Raw genomic sequence first — 18900 nt, forward strand, 5'->3', positions numbered from 1 at the left:
ATGAAATTAACCAACTGTATGGTGTTTTGTTCCTTTTTTCATAGCTGAGGAAAACGTGCTGAATCTTACTGATTTTGCGACATATGATAGTAAAAAGGTTACGTTATAGACTGTTGAACAATTCTTCGTGTCTAATCTAGAAGTTGAACGCAAGATTGCACAGGGGACAATGGAGCGTCCAGGTGTGTTTGCATTCACAGACACAGCTTAGTTTTGCTAGGCTCCCAATGAATACAATGTAAGAAATTTTAATCCAGTGAGCTCAAACCACTTGAATTTACCTGAACTTACCTGCAAGAGCAAGTCAATTCTCTAACTGTTACTACTACATTGTAGCATCATTGTTCCGAATACACTCCCTGCCGTCAAAAAGCAGGTATCATGAGTCCGACGCTGTTTAACTTAGCATGCAAAAATAAAGAACGGTAAATTTTGACGGACTGATGCTGAAAAACGATTTGCCCCATCTGTCTGTACGGTCCTATTCTCTTCCCACTGCTCTCCGATCCAATCCTTTCTCTTTGTACACTGACACGGCTTATAATGTCTTGATAAATCTTATTGAGTTCAAGCCTCAAATCAGTTTATCTCCAAGCAGATAAGCCGGTCGGCAACGTTAAAGGCGAACGTCAAGGGAGAGCGTAGAAATAACAACCGCGACATCTGCTTGGAGATCAAACGTCATATGAGCACCGCGTTTCAGCCAAGTTTGTATTCAAATGTCATTTTACGAGACCTCGAAACCCTTTGAATTCGTGCCTTTTTGGTTGTGCACTTCCACCTTAGAGCTTTAACCGTGGCCCTTTTGGTTTTAAGTTTATCTGACCGACAACTTTAATATGTATAAATATACTTGAGGTGGCACGGCCATGTATGCGTTGGACTTGCATGACTTGGCAGGGGGGTTATAACGGTCTTCAGAACATACCCACTGTGTGTACAAAAAGTGGACGTGTTTGCAAGTCAATCAATCAACACAATAAAGCCAAGGTTTGAAAAGCAACTTATAACTAGCTGAGAATTTTTAGGGTCCAGGAGTCCAATGTTACCATGATGATAGCTTCAACAGACAGATGAAGTCAATACTAACCCCAGTGTTGGTCTTTGAAGTTTGACTTTTAACGAAATGAGAAATTAAAACAACCTCTTCGAGGATCATAAAACTTCGACTTTTGTATGCACTCCTTTCAGTTAACGTTTGTCAATCAACCTCTCTAGTTTTTATGACACTGTAATCTGGGGACATCCATCGTCACAAAAAGTCACAACCATGACAGAGCGGCTGGTTGTGTCGGTGTCAGTTGACTAGTTTTGCCAGACACACTCCGTGCACACGTCAGTACAATAAACAATCCAATCATCATGGACCCGTTCCTAAAACCTTTCGCAAGAAAAAAGGCAATTTACCGGAGACCGGTCCTCCTCCTAAAGTTGTCAGGATCCATCCATAATTAAATATTAGACTATCTGCTGATGGGTCTTACACTGCACGGGTAAACCTGACAATGGTTGCTCTGGGCGATACACGGCGTCAGTACATATTTACCTTTGCCAGAATGGCTAAGGTTATGTTTTAGGCTTGTGAGTCTGTGTGTGTGTCTCTCTGTGTGTGTGTTAACAGCATAACTCGAGAAGCCTTTGATGTATCCCGATTATATTTGGTAGGTGGGTAGGGGTCGGGAAAACAAAGGTCAAGTTCGATAATGGGCCCCCTAGCGGCTTGCTAAGGTACTGCAGCAGAACCTCAATTTTTGATATCTCCTGTTCTGGACATGCTGTGATCATCATTTTCGAGTGGTAGATAGCCCTCAAGGCAGAGAGTAAGTGCTGGGAGTTTGGGCCCCCTAGCAGCTTTTTTGGAACTGCAGGCGCCGGTTTCCTTTCAAACTTTGGACGAGAATAACTCTACAACGTGTTGACGAATATATAATAATCGTCATGATTTTTGGTATGTACATAGAATGAGTGATGACTTACATAATGGTATACTAATTATGCAAATCAACAGCTAATTTGCATAATTAATTAGGAAAATTTATAAAACCACTGCATTCCATGATAGGACTTTCAAACTTGTCACATATGTAGCTGGGAATGAGAGAAATGTTGATAGATATCATTTATGCAAATGATGGCCTCATTTGCATAATTAATGAGAAAATATGAACATTTTGGCGGATCATCATGCTTTTTGGTATGTAGGTAGCGTAAGTGAAGACCTACATAATGAGATACCAATTATGCTAATCAACAGCTAATTTACATAATTAATGAGGATATTTATAAATTCACTACATTCCATGATAGGACTTTAAAACTTGTCACATATGTAGCTGAAAAAGAGAGAAATGTCAATACATATTTACCATGCAAATGATGATCTCATTTGCATAATTAATGAGAAAATATGAACGTGTTGACGGATCGTCATGATTTTTGGCATGTAGATAGCCTAAGTGAAGACTTATATAATGTGATACTTATTATGCAAATTAACAGCTAATTTGCATAATTGATTAGGAAATGTTCATAAATCCACTGTATTCCATTATAGTACTTTCATCAATGAAAGTTGTCACATATGTAACTGAGAAAGAGGGAAGAGAGTAAGAGGTGTATTTAAAGACTTTGAAAGAGAATAAGTCAAGAATGGATCAAAGGATCATCATGATTTTTGGTATGCTAATAGCTTAAGTAATGCTTGCTACAATTTGATATCAATTGATTGTAACTTGGGATCTAATTTGCATAATCAATGCCAAAATTTTATAAACCAACTCCAAGCATATAATTATAAAGAAAATGAAATGAGTAACGCATTTGTCTACAGACATCATTCTGCTTAACAAACCTGGTTTATTTGGCAAAGGTATGTGTTCGTGGAACTCTAGTTACTGGATGTATTTGTCACTATTGGTGAATCCGGCTAGCGCGCTTATTATGGAGTGAGTCTTCCATATCTGAATATCAGGTTACAGGTGCCATTGAAGCTATAACGAGATTTAATATGTCCCAAGCACTTCAGACTGGTAAGTCTGGAAACGGTTGCCCTAATGATAGTGATAAATCCTATATAAGTCTAACGTTAATAATCGCTGTCATCAAAGTAAGCATCAAATACAAAAAGTAACCATTACCAGGCATTTATTGTTATTGGTAAGTTTTGGCTCGCCCTTCACCCTGTAGGGGAATTCCATTTCACGTTACATGATCGTCTGTGTGTTCTGTCTCGCTGGCAGATGTGTCGGGCATCGTACTGCAAACATTATTTCTTTTTTTCTCTTTCGTGTGTCCACGAGGCTCACATTTGCGGCACTATAACAGGTGTCTAAGGCGAACTGACAATGTGGCGAAATAAGCTGCAAGTTCCCCTGCAACCACGCATGGTATCCCCTTTCTAATAAGGTCATTTTTCGATCTCGGAAGGCGGGAAAATCTAAATGCAACATTTTGTGTCAAATGTGCTGCGTATTGCTAGACTAACGTAACAGCCTCTCTCATTTTCATTCTTGTCGCTGCAACTGATTCTGAATTAGGTTTCAGTCAAGACTTTGGAAGCAGCATATCTGGAAACTCGATTCTCGGACCTCCCCTGGCTAGGTTGGTTCGAGACTTTGGCTTGGAAATCCGACAGATTCTGACACTGCTTTCATTCACTGGATTCAGGACATTCGCCTTGAAAAAGGCCATCCCAGGTTTTCCAGTCTTTGCCGGATCACGAGTCCAAAGTTACGGCTTCCAGTGCCCTGTCCGTTTCATCGGTAAGTTTTTATTTACAGAATCATTTATAAAAGCATTGTAACCTGGAGTACTTAGGGACCTGTTTCCTTGGCTTGTATTGGGTAAACAACAACAAAGGAGGTCATAGGTTAGCAGATAACAGCTAGATGGGCAACAATGGCTGTAACGTTATGTAATCTTACAGTTGAGAGAATAAACAAATAGCCGTAAAAGAGGTCAAAGATCAGACGCTTTAATTGTAGACCGTACTAGGACTAGTACTTGACAAAACGTAACTTACGTAAGCCAACTGGAGACCCCTAAACTCCTCCAAACGAAAGGTGACTCAGCCGGAAAAGATTTTATTGAAACTGGACGTTTCCGGGCCGTGAGTGAGGTTGAAAAGAGGAATGGTCTACCAAGCCAATATCACGTTAAGGGTTCAAGTTCCGGCCCGGCAAACTTCATATCATTACACTGAAACAGGAATTCGAATGCTGTCCCGAAGCAGATGTTAGGGTGAGAGATTTTAATGTTTTTTTTTTAGTGACACTCAGGCTTCAAACCTGTTGGAACAGCCACAGTTGTAACTTCAATGTCCATTGAAGAAAAACATTGTAGGCATGCTCTAAATGTTAAGAACTCCATCCTGAGATTTATCAAAGTTATATTCTTCAAGCAGATCTTTGATAATCCGAGGACGCACTAATTATAGGGCAGGGACGAGATAATTACATGTAGAATCCATATCTTTTCTCTCTTGTAGGGGGTAGCTATCTTGGAAGGAGTGCCTTTAGTAATGCCCCCCTTAACAGGACATAGGAGCGGGGACTAAGGCTACTTTTGTGGTTGGACGAGTTGGACGAGTAGGTACACTGTGTTAGTATCCACCCTGAGGCTCCAGTGTGAATGTACCTCATTTCAAGGAGGTTCTATAGCCCCCTTTCTCATTTCAATCCAGACTTCTATATGGCTTGTGTGGTTTGATTCCAAGCAAAAGGGTATGTAACGTTAGATTTAGTTTTCTTTGTAACGTTATAGTCGTATGTAAAACACACAAGAATTCAGAAGAATTGAGTGGATCTGCGCTTGCTTTTTGTAAGTAACATATAAACTCTGGGTCATTCATTTTACATGTTTACCTTCGCCAAGAAGCGTATGTTTTCGGTTATTGCCTTCGACAAGAAGGTTATGGAAACGGTTGAGCTAGGACTTTTTTGGTCTTTATCTTGTTCTCAGTGTAGCGTTTTCAGGGAGAGAATACAATAAGGTTATGTGTCAAGGTGATAGACAACTTGGTGGGGTAAGAGTCGGACTAGTTAGTAAGACGTCGTAGTCCAACTATGTCGCAGTGTGGCTGAAAATACGTAGTTCGGATTACTATAAATGCTTGAGTTTTGACCGGGATAGAAAACCACATACGACGTTGTAGTCCATCTATGTCTAAGTATGACTAGAAAAACGTAGTTTGGGTTATTACTAGCCTGTGTTTGCACAATCTCTTACTGGCTGGGAGAGCGATTTGGTCATGCTATGGTTATTACGACGTAGTTGAGTCAGACCGTACTGCAGGCAGCTACGAAGTACTAGGGAAAGTCAAGTCGTATTTGTACCTTTGTGTGAACTAAGTGGTAGTTGGTCGAAGTACGTCGTGCCTTGTTAAACCACGTCGTAATTGGCTGAAGTACCTCGTAGTACCTTGAGTTTTGACCGGAGTAAAAAACCATAGTCGTAAACGGTTAAACTGTCGTTCCATTCCAAGGTAGGACCATTCTCTCAGTAAAACTTATAACGTGATCAGAATGTAATATCAAGTCGTACTCTGCCTCCATAATGGAGTTCAAAATTAAATGAACAACGCGTGAAAAAGTAAACCAGGGCAGGCAGGAAAATAAAGGCTAGGAGATTTTCATAATGAGCCCCTACTAGGGACTTCCGTTTCGTCATGGGTGTTGTATGTAGATAGTCGAAGTAAGGATGTACATACTAAAATAGTTACTATGCAAATCAACCACTAATTTATGTGATCAGATGAACGTTTATTCGTCCACTGTATTCCATGATAGGACTCTCAAACTTGTCACATATGTATGTGAAAAAGAGGGGAATGTCTGGATATCAATTAGGCAAATAAAGACCCCATTTGCATACTTTACAGGTTTACGATAGCAAAATCTATATTGTTTTCGTCCGGGTCCAACAATTCACTACAAGCTTGTGCAAGGATAGGGGCAGAATTTTTCAGAGAAAACCGGTTGATAAAGCCATAAAGAATGGTACATGCATATTTATAAATAATTAAATGCATTCCCAAGTGATTTCTGTACCTGTTAGATAATAGATGTACTTTCTTCGTGCAACTGGCGAATTCATGGCAACAATAGCTTAAGTCTACTTGAAGCGAATGTGCACGTACCAGAACGTAATAGCTGCCAGCATTTGTTTATATATAGAAATGTAACGTTACATGTATGAGGATATAATCCCGTTTTTAGGTTCCACATAGTCGTGTCCAGTCGTATAACGTTAGCTAACGCGTCATATTTTAAGGCAAAGTTGACGAAACATTTTAGATACCGCATGCGCACTGCGTTCCGGGTTCAGCCACAGGCAAGGTGAGAACTGTACATGTAGTGAACCTGGCTACCTGTAACATGACATATTCCACATCATTGGCCGCTGTTGACGTGATAACGTAGCCCAACGGGCAGATAGTTTATGACCTCTTCCGTGTTGTATGTGTATGCGGGTGCTGAACATTTGTTGCTTGCACGTCATTTTTGTCTGTACTGACTCCCTGTTCCGCTGTGCAGAGAACGATGGAACAGAAAAGCGTGGAAGTCCTGCGACTGACATCTAGTGAAACGGCCGCCCTGAAACCGGGAGTCAACCTGATCTGTAGGGAAGCTGACAACTTTGTCATATACAAGGTGTGTATCTAGATCTATCTAGGGTAGTATAGATAGTTTACAGTATATTAGATGGGGGCGTGGACCTGTACTTGTGCCTTAACAATTTTGTCTCTTTTTTTTTTGTATGGTGATTTACATCATTTCAACATCAAAACAAGTACCAGCATTGTCATCTTAGGCTCGGAATTTACTAATCTTTAGTCTTAAAGTGGTATCCATGTGCGGTAGTAATTTCTAGTTCGTCCAGGTACGGCTACGTTATTTATTTATTCATGCATCTGAAGGGTAGTCCCTTCAGTTAGTTTTAAATGATTTCCAAGGGAGCCCTTTTATTTAATACAGAATCATAAAAAAGAAACAGGAAAATCATACTATCATGGGATTGAATAAATAATAAATAAATGAATGAATAAATGACATTGAATAAATGACAAATAAAAAATAACACAACATAAAGTAGGAAGTGTCCATTCAGGTACATTAGACATGTAGGTCCGGACCTGAGACGGAACAACTTTACAGATCGTAGATCTCCCTGAAACGTTACTGACTTGGACAAATACCATAGCCGGCTCTTAAGGACAGCTGCTATAAGCGCTAAAACTTAAGATTGGTGTCAGACTGCATAGATAGAAGAAACAGGTACAGGTACAGGTACAGGACTGTAAGGCTATAAAACTTTCACGCCGAGAATGAACCTCTTTTTACTTTTTACGATTAGCTAGTATGAATAATTTAACGTGCTCGAGACATGGCTGTCCTCAAACAAAATCTATTTAACATACGATGGACATCGATCCCTAACTGGAACCTACTCTTTTTGACCTGAGTGAATAAGGAAATTAGTGTAAAGTGCCTTTTCTAAAGGACTGTCAGGAATTTGCAAAGCTCTCGATCTCAGATCATTGGCCCACACGGTGGTGCTAAATCGTGCCACTCGACTGAGTTCATGCACGATAGTACGATACAAGTTGGGAGCTACTCTTCAAGCAGAGGATGTTGGGAATTAAAACCGTGCTCTTTCCTTATATGCCGTCTTTTTCGATCAGCCTCCCTACCAAATGTTGGTGATTGAAAAAGACGGCATATAAGGAAAAGGTCACGGTTTTCTCCACCAACCTTTGCTTGGAGAGTACTGGGAGCATCCAGACACGTCTCGGTCCTTAGTAAAAACATGGACTTACCATACTTGCCTCTCTTAAAGTCTGAATCTATTGCTTACTTCAAACATTTCAACAATGGATACAACAAAGGTTTTATTACATTTCACCACACCCATGGATACAGTCAAAGATTAGGTGCACAGATCCGACGCTGGGTACACAAAAATGCAATTAAGTGCACAAGTACCCAATGTTGCAAAACCTGTCAAGGAAGTCAATCTTCGCATAAACGACGCTGAAACAGAAAGGGGTAGCTTGAAGAAAAAGGTTCTACCAAACCTTTTGTCCGGCACATCTATGAATCTCCCGTGATAACTTGCGATCACACCTTACAGGATCCAAAGAACCCAAAGGACGATCCGTACAAGGCCTGCCGCAACATCTGTAAGCACCAGGGCGGCAACTTCGTGAGAGATGTTGAAGACCCTTCGTGCAGGTTCGAGTACACATCAAATAGTCCATACGAATGGTATCATAAAGTACCGTAGCTCCCACTCCGTCCCGTAGGCATAGACTTAGAACTTGTTGTTATGTTATACCTTTGATTGAAATGTCATGTAATAATAGTAGAAAAAGTTTAGTACCCAAAGCGGAGGAGACAAATATCTTTTGTTGTTGTTGTTGTTGTTGTTTAAGTGGGAGACCTCAAGAGGCCTCTTAGGCCTTCTGTCGGTAGGGAACCCGATCGGGGTTTCTGTCACAAAAACGCTGACCTGGAGCGGGAGAGAGAGACAGAGACGAGTCATGTAGATTTGAATGTATTTTCAATACTGTAACTGCTAATTTGTAGTCGTTTTGTGTTTCTCCTAAGATTAAACCAAATGAATACCGCGTGGTTCTTACTGACTGTACAATCTTCCTTCTACAGCGTCCTGCGATGCACCAAGCACGGCTGGAAACTGGACTGCTCCACCATGAAGTACGTCAACCCCCCGGAAAGCTTCAGCCAGGATAAGTTAGGTACGGCAAATCTACGCTAGCATCTCTCTAACTGGTTCAGGAAGCTCGGACGATAACAAGCACAGATGCCTCTACCCTTGTATATGACGGTTCCTAACTTTCCACAGATTTCTTATGTACTACTTGTGTACTACCTTTCTCTCCAATGGGAGCAACCATAATAGTGAGCGAACAAAGTGAATTTTGAAAATGACCTCTATTTGACCATGATGTAAAACTTACAACAAATAACGTTACTTCGTCATCAATGAAATTGACTACTATTCAACGTCATGACCTCACCGGGACTGGACGCCAAATAAGCCGTTAGTGTTATCATATCAACGTTGTTATGTCGTTTTCACCCTAACAAAATGGGCCAAGAGACCTGTAGATCGCCGGTGAAACTTGTCAGCACGAGTTTGACTTTGCTGTGCATGTGTCACTTTCTTGAATGAGCCAGAGATGCCTCTGACATCAAGGCATATGTTGTTCCAGTTCCGGAGCTGGATGAGGACGGCTCGCTGGCCCTGGTGGAACTGATCCCGCCTGAGCCGTGGAAGGTCGACGCGAGACCCCCGCAGGACATAAAACCCGGAGAAGTGCAGGTCTCCACCTGATTTCTTTGTTTGCTAATACAAATGTAATTTGTGGAATTTTGCCCTTTCCCCCGTGGAATGGAAGCTTTTATTATATTCAGCAGTATATGATGCATGTTAACACGCGTTTAGCTGTTATATGTCATGTGTCACGTTTTGTCCAGTGGTGCCGTTTATATAAGCCAGTTTGCTTGAGTGCGGCACCACTGTGTACTGTGTGTACTGTTTGTTGTAATATAACAATAATATACAGCGGTCACGCAATCCTGTCAGCAATGCCTGTGAAGTTGGTGGGGCGGAACAATGTTAGCCTCAAACTATTCTCCTGGCAAATGCAATAATCTACGCCTGAAGAATGCAGCATGTCCTTGATGATCCTTGATGAACTGAAGGTTGCATTTCAACTTAAGCTGCTCATGAATAAACAATTTTCTGTCAATAGCATCTGTTTTTTTAACTCAAAGTATTAAATGAACTCTCCTAGCATATAAGCCGCAGGTGAAGATTGAGTTGATGGTGTTCAAATCACCATGGTCCCAAATTCCTCACCCCTAGCGTGTGAAAACGGTTTTGTTTACTAGATAACAACTTATAATTGTCGCCGAAAGGTCATTACGTTTCGCTTTATCATCACAGCTGATTTTGTAAGTTTATGATGGCCCCCAATCCTCATAGTATTATGGGTGCCATCGCGGCAGAAGTTGTATTAACGTTATATATATATGTGATAACAGCAGAAGTTTGTTGCTGAGCTAATATCATTTCATTTCGTTTGGAATATTTAACGTTATATTTCTTTCTAGCTGACGTTTTTCGCGCATGCGTGTATGGAGTTGAAGCTGGGAGACAAGACCATGTTCTTCGACCCATGGCTGACCGGACCCGCCTTCGCCAGGGGTTGGTGGCTGATCCACGAGCCGCCCGCTGATTGGCTGGACAGGCTGTCACGTGCAGACCTCATTTCATAGGATGCTCCCCGATTTACTATGATTTACCTGCGATTGACGCAGGTACGCTCTTATGACCTCATCGTACGATGCACTACGATCCTTGTGACCACGGCTTCATATAGTTAAACCATTGCTTCCGATTCTCCCCCGACTTCCGACGTACTGCGCTTATGCCGCGCATAAAACCTCCATCGCAGTCAATCGTACGATTCTTGTGACCGGGGCTTTAGAGACTTTTGGAATTGTAATATGGATGGTACTACAGTGATGTTGATACATATGGCCCTTACAATTTAGAAGAAAGCAGAATAATCTCAATTGTATTCATTATTGCTGTTGTATGTTTGTAGTTGTAGAAGATCTGAAGGAAGTCCCTGTACATTTGTTCTTCTATGTCAGCAAGTTTTACTCTGAACCTCCACAGCTCTGTATGTGAGGCTCCTTTCACACCTGAATGGAGATCGGCGATAAAGCGTTTGAAGTGGCTTGGTACTTCCTTTCCTTCTCTTTCTCTGCACTTAACCTCTCAAAGTCTTCTGCATCTCAAACATTCTTTCTTTACATTTCCGACCAAGATTTCTATTGTGTATGCTTATCTGGGAGGTTACAATGTGACATTAGATATCATATCAAACGTCAATTCTCGTAACCCGAAGTCTTCAGATAACAATGAAATTTTAAGATAAACTTGAGAGGGCTTTGCCTGATGACCAATATGGTGGCCATAGCTTCATGGTATCCGCTAGAATTATGAGAGTTATATGTTGTGTTCTTCCCAGCTATCCAACTCTGACGCTGCTTGCAGATAAGAACCCGAACATTCCGATCTACGTGGGTGACACGGCCATGCCGGTCTTCTGCAAACTGCAGCAGAGCGGCGTCACACTGAACCGCATCAACGTCTGCAGTTTCGGCGTGTGGCAAGAGGTAATGTTTACTTGTTGTTCGTATAGCGTGCAATCTGTACTACGATTGTTGCAACGTGTATTGCAATCACAGCAACCAAATCTAAATTTCAGAATCCAAAGAGAACGACATCAGGATAATGCGGACAGCAGGGAGAGGCTGTGCATATCTCATACTGTAAAGCTCAGAATAGAACATTTCCATAAAGGGCCCGGTCGGGTAGTTTGGGGGAACGAAAACTACGATATCAAAGACAAGAAAAACACAAAACGGACAAAAGATGAATCAACAGCATGCCTTGTGCATATTCATTGGTATAAACTTTGATTTTCCGTTTCCTCAAACATCCCGGCCGGGCCCCGGGTATGAAATGTGACGTAGGCCTTACTAGGGACAAAAATTACATGATGATTGAAAACGTGATTGATTGCTTGATTCCTTGATTGCTCATTTCTGTACCGCAGATCAATGCAGATCTTCGCTTCATGATCCTGATGGACGGTGTGCACCCTGACATGGACACCTGCATCTTGGTGGACTACAAGGGTAGGTCTGCAGGACTTTATAAATTTGTTTCGTTGTTTTTGTTTGTTAGTTCGTTTGACACGTCCAGCAGGCTAACTGACTTGGAGAAGAAGTCAGTAAGCTTGTGAGAAGGAAGGAATGATGGAAGGAAGAAAGGCAAGGACAGGAAAGAAAACTTTTGCTGTGTTGTCAGGCCATCTGATCTTGAACACCGTGGACTGCACTCAGCCCAACGGCATGCGGCTGCCCAGGAACGTGGACATCATGATGAGTGACTTCGCGGGGGGTGCATCCGGGTTCCCCATGGCGTTCTCTGGAGGACGATACACAAGTAAGAACACCTGCCTACTGTCGGTAACTCGGACACATCTTTGTGGCAAACACTTCCTATAGTTTATTGTTGTACTGTCCCGAAAGGTTAGGATCTGGCTGTTTAAAAAAAAGCGTTCTATAGGGCTTTCTGATGTCTCGCTGCCTAGAAGAAAACAATATATAATCAAAAGCCAGATAAAAACACCTAAAAACGTCAAAAAAACAACAAAAGGAGCCTAACCTCTGCTTGGAGAGTAACTTTTGTGTTTCTATACAGATTACAGAGTCACGGAATGGAGGACTGAAATATCTTACACGAGAAATCGACGATCTTGTACCTCCGTGGATTTATTCAGAGCTTTTGGGAATTTCCTCACCTTCCGCTTATTCTATCTATACATTTTCCTGCCAGCTTGCGGGTTCAACAATTTACGCGGCCGCGCGCAAAATCAGCCCTCTCAGTCTGCCCCTCTCCGATTACACCGTCGTCCGCCTCGCATCCTGTCACTCTGCATTTATATTTTTAAAATATTTACGAACAAACACAAACACACAGATCGAAAACATACAGGATCGTTAAAACGTAGTATTTGCAGGTAAAATGTATTTTTTATATTGACATTTTTTTGCAGAGGAATGGAAAGAAAGGTTCATCGCCACCGAGCGGAAAAAGCTGCTTTACTACAAGACACAAGTGGTTCGTGACGTCAATCCCAAAGTCTACTGTCCGTTCGCAGGGTACTTCGTGGAAGCGCATCCAGCAGACACGTGAGTGGACTGATCAACAGAACGGTTCTAGTTGCAGCCTGGTATCGTTAGAATAGTCTGTCACCCATTATAATGAATGAAAGACCTAAGTTATCGTACAGTCATGCCTCGACGGGCTAGGTACAGGTCGTTGGTAGTATGACGTAACAGACATATACTAGAAACAACAATATCTCTGTCACATAGTACAGTCGACTAGCTTCGAATGGAATTGTTGATCACCAAAGGTCATTCAAAAGGGTAGCGCATATTATTCGCCCGAAAATCTACCCTATCATATCTAACGGAGCATTGGCCGATCCATAAAAATCATACGATGCCTGAGAGAACACCTGGCGCAATACTGTCGAAAACAAATAGCGGAACGTATGACATACTAGCTCATATGACCGCACCCTAACGGAGAATGGCATAGGCACACACTTTCCAGCAAGCTTAAGAGGAATTGCGAAACTTTTTCGTATACGTTAATAGGGCCTTCACACTGAAACCGAATCATCAGGAATCGAGCAGAACCAGCCGGAATGAATTATTTGCAAAATTCGTGCCACATTCGGGCCCATTCGGGTGGGAATTCCAAATAGGCCTTAAATCCCCTTCACACGAGAAGGAATGAGCCAGAATGCCGTCAGAATGAAAATTCTTTTCTATTCCTGTGCATTCGTAGTGTATTCTAGACATTCCGACTACATTTCAGGTATTCTTTCGGCCACATTCGTGCAGGATTCGAGATGGCTTGCCGTTTCGATTCTCCATCGAATGAGATTAAAATGTTTCGAATAATGTTGGAATGCCACAGAATGCGGTCAGACTGTCGTAGGAATAGTTAGAATACACTTAGAATCCACTATGAATGCCATTCGATATTTCTCCATTCGAATGCACCTCGACAGTTTTTAACATGTCAAAAACTTTCAGGCTAGCCAAAAGAACGGGCACGAATAGCTGGAATGCAGTTAGAGCACACTACGAATTGCCAGGAATTGCCTGGAATAGAAAAGAATATTCATTCCGACGGCATTCCGGCTCATTCGTGCTCTCGTGTGAAGGGGGCTTAAATAACTGTACATGTCCCGGAGGACAGATGATGATTTTCCCTCTACGTTCCAGGTATATCCGTGAGACTAACTTTAAGAACAGCGCGGAGAAGCTAAACACCCTCATCAACAGGTACTCAGACCACATCATCACGTGGACACCGCACCCTGGGGCCACTCTGGACCTGGCACGGATTCTGGATGACACGGGGGACCGCAGGTACTTGTTTTGTTTAGTTATACATTGTCACAAAACATAGGAAGAACAAACAGAGAAATAAATGGATAACGTACAGAGCCATGTGCAACAGGAAAATCAAGTCCCCTGTCGTCAAGCAAACTCATCAGTAATTGTAATATGTGTCAGTTTTAGGAGATGAATAATAACTAAATAAGTATATCAAACAGTGCAACAAACAACGTAATAAAAATTGCCCCTTCTCCCAAAGACACAGCTTGTCACAGAGTTTAAACTATCCTTACTGGTCCCAGGCTTGCAATAGTGGATCCTCCTCCCGGAACTAAGATCTACAAAGACAGCTGGGATTTCGGCCCGTACATCGACAGGATCAACAACTGCATCGGGAGCGAGATTTTCGCCTACCCTGACTGGATCCCGGTCTACTACAGGTGGGCGGGGTTCAGGGACTACAACCTGGTCCTGCGGGTGAGTACGTCAATCACATCCGTCAATGTGCGAGCAATCGATATATAACTTGCACGAACCAAATAAATGTCTCAATGTATGAGCCATTCTTTGGCAAATTTGGGATGGACAAAGGGCGCGCGCGCGCGTACACGTGTGTGTACGCGCGTGCGTGTTTGTGTGTAACAGTGTATGCGCGAGTGTGTGTGTGTGTGTCTCTGCGACTGGGTGTGTGCGAGCGCATGTGTGTGAGCGAGTGTCTGCGTTTCTGTATATGTGCGTGCGCGTGTACATGTGTGCGTATATATGTATGCCCAACATGTATTTGTGCGTATCATATTGCATATTGAATCGTCCGTGTTGTCCGTTCTGTAGGGCTGACATCAGAGTTGCGTTTGGGTAGCCTCCATAGCAGGCTCTGCTTAGGCCTTTTTTTGGCTCATAATACATTTTGCTGGCCATTTCTTTTTGTGCTTGTCGCTTATTGCTGGCCTTATTTGACTGCCGGCCTCGCGATCCTGCTATGGACTCATGGAGGCTGCTGGCGTTTGGGTGTGACCAAGGAGGTTAAAAAAAACAACTTTTTGCCCAATCTGGAGACTTTTTGAGTTAGAAGGGAGGGTCTAAGCTTTCCTGTTTTGGTCAAAATGTCTTCAGTTCAGCAGTTTAGTTGGTGCAAGGACAGGTTTTAGTTGTAGGGTGCTACCGGTTATAACAGGAAGGAGGGAATTGGGGTCAAAGGTGAGGTTTCTTTCATAGAGCGAGCTTTTCTCGCTCGGAGAATGAGCCGAACAACCCTATGTTTTCTTTGAATGGTTATAAACCAGACCCAAGTGACTTTCTGGTGGAGAAGAATTTTTAAGACTGAAATATGGGTTAGTACTTTTTCAAAGTACTTTTTCAGTGTATTTTAACATGCTTTCCAATGGGCAGCTCTAACCTCGATGTCTGCCCTGTATATTAGATGATAGAGACAGATGATGATTTCCAGTCTATCGAGGGCGGGTACGACTTCCTGGTGGATTTCTTGGACCTGAGCTTCCCCCGACAGCGACCAGCCAGGGAGCATGCGTACTTGGAGGTAACATCATGTCATCTTCACAATTTTAGCCTTTATTATTCTATGGCAGACTTACAGGCTTGTTCGGGCTTATCATGATCATGCCTGTTCTGTGATGATCAGTTCACCCTTTAGTTCGACCCTGCTAAAGAATCTGGTCTAGTCTCTTCTACTCCAGCAAGTGTTGAACGTGGTCATGCATGTTACAATGCTTAAATGCAATTAAGTTGTACGCCAGTGGTAGGTTAGAACTTGAACTGTCTTATAATGGAAAGTGATTCCCCAAAGCACAAATCAGATATGTGCTATTGATATGTGCTTTGTTTTAACGGATGATGGTATGCCCCAGGGTTGATCCGCTTGTTTCAACGTTGTTTTTTAACCCCTCAGATCAAGAACCGGATTGGAGTCCATCGTCAGACGGTTCTGAAGGGTCTGTTTTGGGACGACCTGTACATCGGCTTTAACAACAGGATATCACGGAACCCGGACACGTTTCATTACAAGTAAGGGCAGGTTCAACTATGGTCCTCCTGGCGGCTTTCTGTTGAACTGCTGCAGAACGTCAGGCTTTGACTGCCTCCGTTAGCTTGTCGATTAATTGAAAACAGCATTACAGATCTCTGAACGTTTCTCCTTGTGCCCACAGGTTCTGGAACCACATGCAGATCCTCCTGCCCCAACAGCCGCCGGACTGGGCAAGTTTCCTGAGGGAGCAGCGAAAGATGCACGACGGGCAACCAGCGCGGGCAGTCTGGAAACCGTCAAGGAACAACAACTTCATCTGTGAGATATAGTTTCTTTCTGTAGTCGTAAGAAGTCTAACTAGAGTTCCACGAAACACATACCTTCGCCAAACATTCAAGGTTCGTTATGGAGAATGCCTTTATCAATGACTTAAAGGTTTTATAGCTTCTCAAGTTATGTTATCCGCACACACACTCATACACTGAGCCCGCTGCAGTACCGATGGAAGATACCGGGCGAACCATTTTCAAACTCAACCTTTGTTTCTGCGACCGCTACTCAATACCAAGTATCATGAAGATCCATCAATCAGTTCTCCAGTTATACTGTTGACCTACATAAAGACTCACCTAACACTATGGCTTAAGCCTTAACCAAAAGTTTAATCTTCTTGGCGAAGGTAATGAAAAGGCCACAAACCACCAAGCTTCCACTTTTCCCTGCCACATACATGTAAGCATCACCAATATAAGGCCCGGAAAAACACCCCTTGACATCAAAATGGAGAAACCCCTTTCCCATAGTGCACAAACAAACAACATGGAACTTGCAAAGTGAGAACTAATAAACAATGTGTTAGCAACAATAACATCTATGTTTTGATGACACAAATATGTCATGAACAACACAAATCTGCACCACAAATGTATTTAAACACTGAGCACTGACTGTCCAGAAAAGAGGTCAATTGAAGGATTTACACATTCTTCTAATTATCATGTAAATTAAGCCCTGATTTGCATACAATACATTTCAGGATTTTAATCATTACCTAAGGTATGTACTTACCAAAAATAATGCAAATCCACCAACCACTGCTTGATTTACTCTCTTTCAAAGATAACAACAAAATCACCCACTGCAGTTCAAAACAAGCCGCCAGGGGGCCCAAACTTACATGATTTACTCCCTACCCAAAGACGTATCCACTAGCCAAAAATCCTCAACCTACCACTTCAGGATAACTATAACGCCAACTTCGACGGTCCGCTGCAGTACCACAACTTGTCGCCAGGATGCCCATTATCGAACTTGACCGTCGTTTTCCAAACCCCTAAATAATTACCAAATATAATGCAAAACGATCCACAGCGTCAAAAGTTATCTTGTACGCAGATACACACACACACACACTCACCCCGCTGCACTCACGACAGAAAGCGCCAACAGTACCATTTTCGTACAAAACCTTGCTATACGCAACCGCAACTCAAATACCAAATATCGCGACATTCCATCCTCAGCTACCAAAGTTATTTGAGATTGACCTATATACTGGGACACAAAAAAATTTTCTAACCATAACATGACCTTCTTGGCGAAGGTAATAACTGTCTTGATCATTGCAAAATCTACACTTTCTGCCATCTTTCTATTAAACAAATGTTTCAATGTTTTCCCGTTGCAGTGTTCCGTCTGCTGCAGACACTGGTCCCGGCCAGGGCCCTGCTTGTTCCCGGGCTCGTGGTGTTCCTGGCGACCGTCTACTTTTTCACCTCGTCAAAGAAGTAAAATAGCAAAACAGCCGTCGATATCACAGAGGCGTCACCAAAAGGGAGCTACGTAGTTATCAGTCGAGTTAGATATGGAGAGGTCAACACTCATGGCGACAAAAAAAGGTCGTATTTTGTCTGTGTTGAAGTACAAGTAAATGTGCACTACAGTACATTCCGTCACGAATGCGTTTTCATACTCTCCAAGCAGAGCTTCGGCTGTTACTTTACGTGTTTTTAAGGCGTTTTTATCGGGTTTTCTATTTCGTACTGTTTTCTTTATAACAGATTATGCGTTCGCGAATTATAACAATTTTACAAAACAGATGGGGTCAAACCTTTGCTTGAAGAGCAGCGTTTTCCGTTGAGCTGTTGTGAATACTCTTGTCAAAATAACTTTGCCTTCTTGGTCTAACGTTATAACTACAGATGTTACAAGGGCTCGATACAGATCTATTTCAAATTTCCTAGGATATAACTGTTATTACTGAAATATCCGCAAATTTACCCAGATATTTAGCAAGTTATTGTCGTATTGTATTTCACAATAGTAGCTCAGTGGCTCACAATATGCTACTTTTATGTTGCGGTTGGTGGCAGCTGGAGTTAGAGTTGTTGAGGATGCCATACACTCCAGCTATGCTTTGCAATGTTGTTGGCTTATTACTTTATTTACGAGTTTTCATTGTTGTTTATTAACGGATATAGATATATATGATCATATTGTTATATTTTCATGGGAGGTCATACCTTATTTTACGTTTTTTTTTACAGATTGTTGCTATTTTTAACAAGTTTGGTTTCGGTGTCAACTTGTTTATTGTGTGTATGAAGAGACCATGGTATTCTTAACGGAAATATGAAAGGAAAAGTTTATACATATCATAAAAAAGCAGTTTGTTCAGCTGGATTTGATTTTGGAAACGATCAGACGTTTCAGATAGCATCCACTATCTCGTCAGTGACACGTTATACATGTTACAACTTACATACTTCTTTGGGATAAGGGCTGTCTGCTGCTTTCTTCCTTGAAGACTTGTCTATGCAATAAATCTGTTTCGCCACATCACATTTTGTAAGGATGGACATTTGTGCTGCCTGATTGACGGTGACAAGGTCAAGG

At 42.1% G+C, this 18900-nt stretch overlaps 1 protein-coding gene across 1 annotated transcript; it reads left to right on the forward strand.

Moving 5' to 3' along the window:
- Nucleotides 1-3539: 3539 nt before the first annotated feature.
- On the forward strand, nucleotides 3540-18846 carry LOC118418888 (cytidine monophosphate-N-acetylneuraminic acid hydroxylase-like). Its single transcript, XM_035825006.1, has 17 exons — nucleotides 3540-3761; nucleotides 6534-6650; nucleotides 8131-8231; nucleotides 8664-8755; nucleotides 9233-9342; nucleotides 10137-10296; nucleotides 10908-10938; nucleotides 11063-11210; nucleotides 11654-11735; nucleotides 11908-12045; nucleotides 12659-12794; nucleotides 13905-14051; nucleotides 14324-14498; nucleotides 15442-15558; nucleotides 15928-16043; nucleotides 16187-16323; nucleotides 17693-18846. Exons 2-17 carry the CDS (start codon nucleotides 6540-6542, stop codon nucleotides 17794-17796), a joined length of 1905 nt encoding a protein of 634 aa, XP_035680899.1. The 5' UTR covers nucleotides 3540-3761; nucleotides 6534-6539; the 3' UTR covers nucleotides 17797-18846.
- The last annotated feature ends 54 nt before the right edge of the window (nucleotides 18847-18900 follow it).

Source organism: Branchiostoma floridae, chromosome 7 (genome assembly GCF_000003815.2).
Source record: "Branchiostoma floridae strain S238N-H82 chromosome 7, Bfl_VNyyK, whole genome shotgun sequence".
NCBI classification, from domain to species: domain Eukaryota; kingdom Metazoa; phylum Chordata; class Leptocardii; order Amphioxiformes; family Branchiostomatidae; genus Branchiostoma; species Branchiostoma floridae.

What these genes read in the sequence shown, in the direction of transcription:
- LOC118418888 (XM_035825006.1), top strand. Translation starts at nt 6,540, where the DNA reads ATGGAACAGAAAAGCGTGGAAGTCCTGCGACTGACATCTAGTGAAACG. An exon ending in ACAACTTTGTCATATACAAG is followed by an intron (nt 6,651 to 8,130) that starts GTGTGTATCTAG and finishes CACACCTTACAG; the next exon opens with GATCCAAAGAACCCAAAGGA. An exon ending in AAGGAACAACAACTTCATCT is followed by an intron (nt 16,324 to 17,692) that starts GTGAGATATAGT and finishes TTCCCGTTGCAG; the next exon opens with TGTTCCGTCTGCTGCAGACA.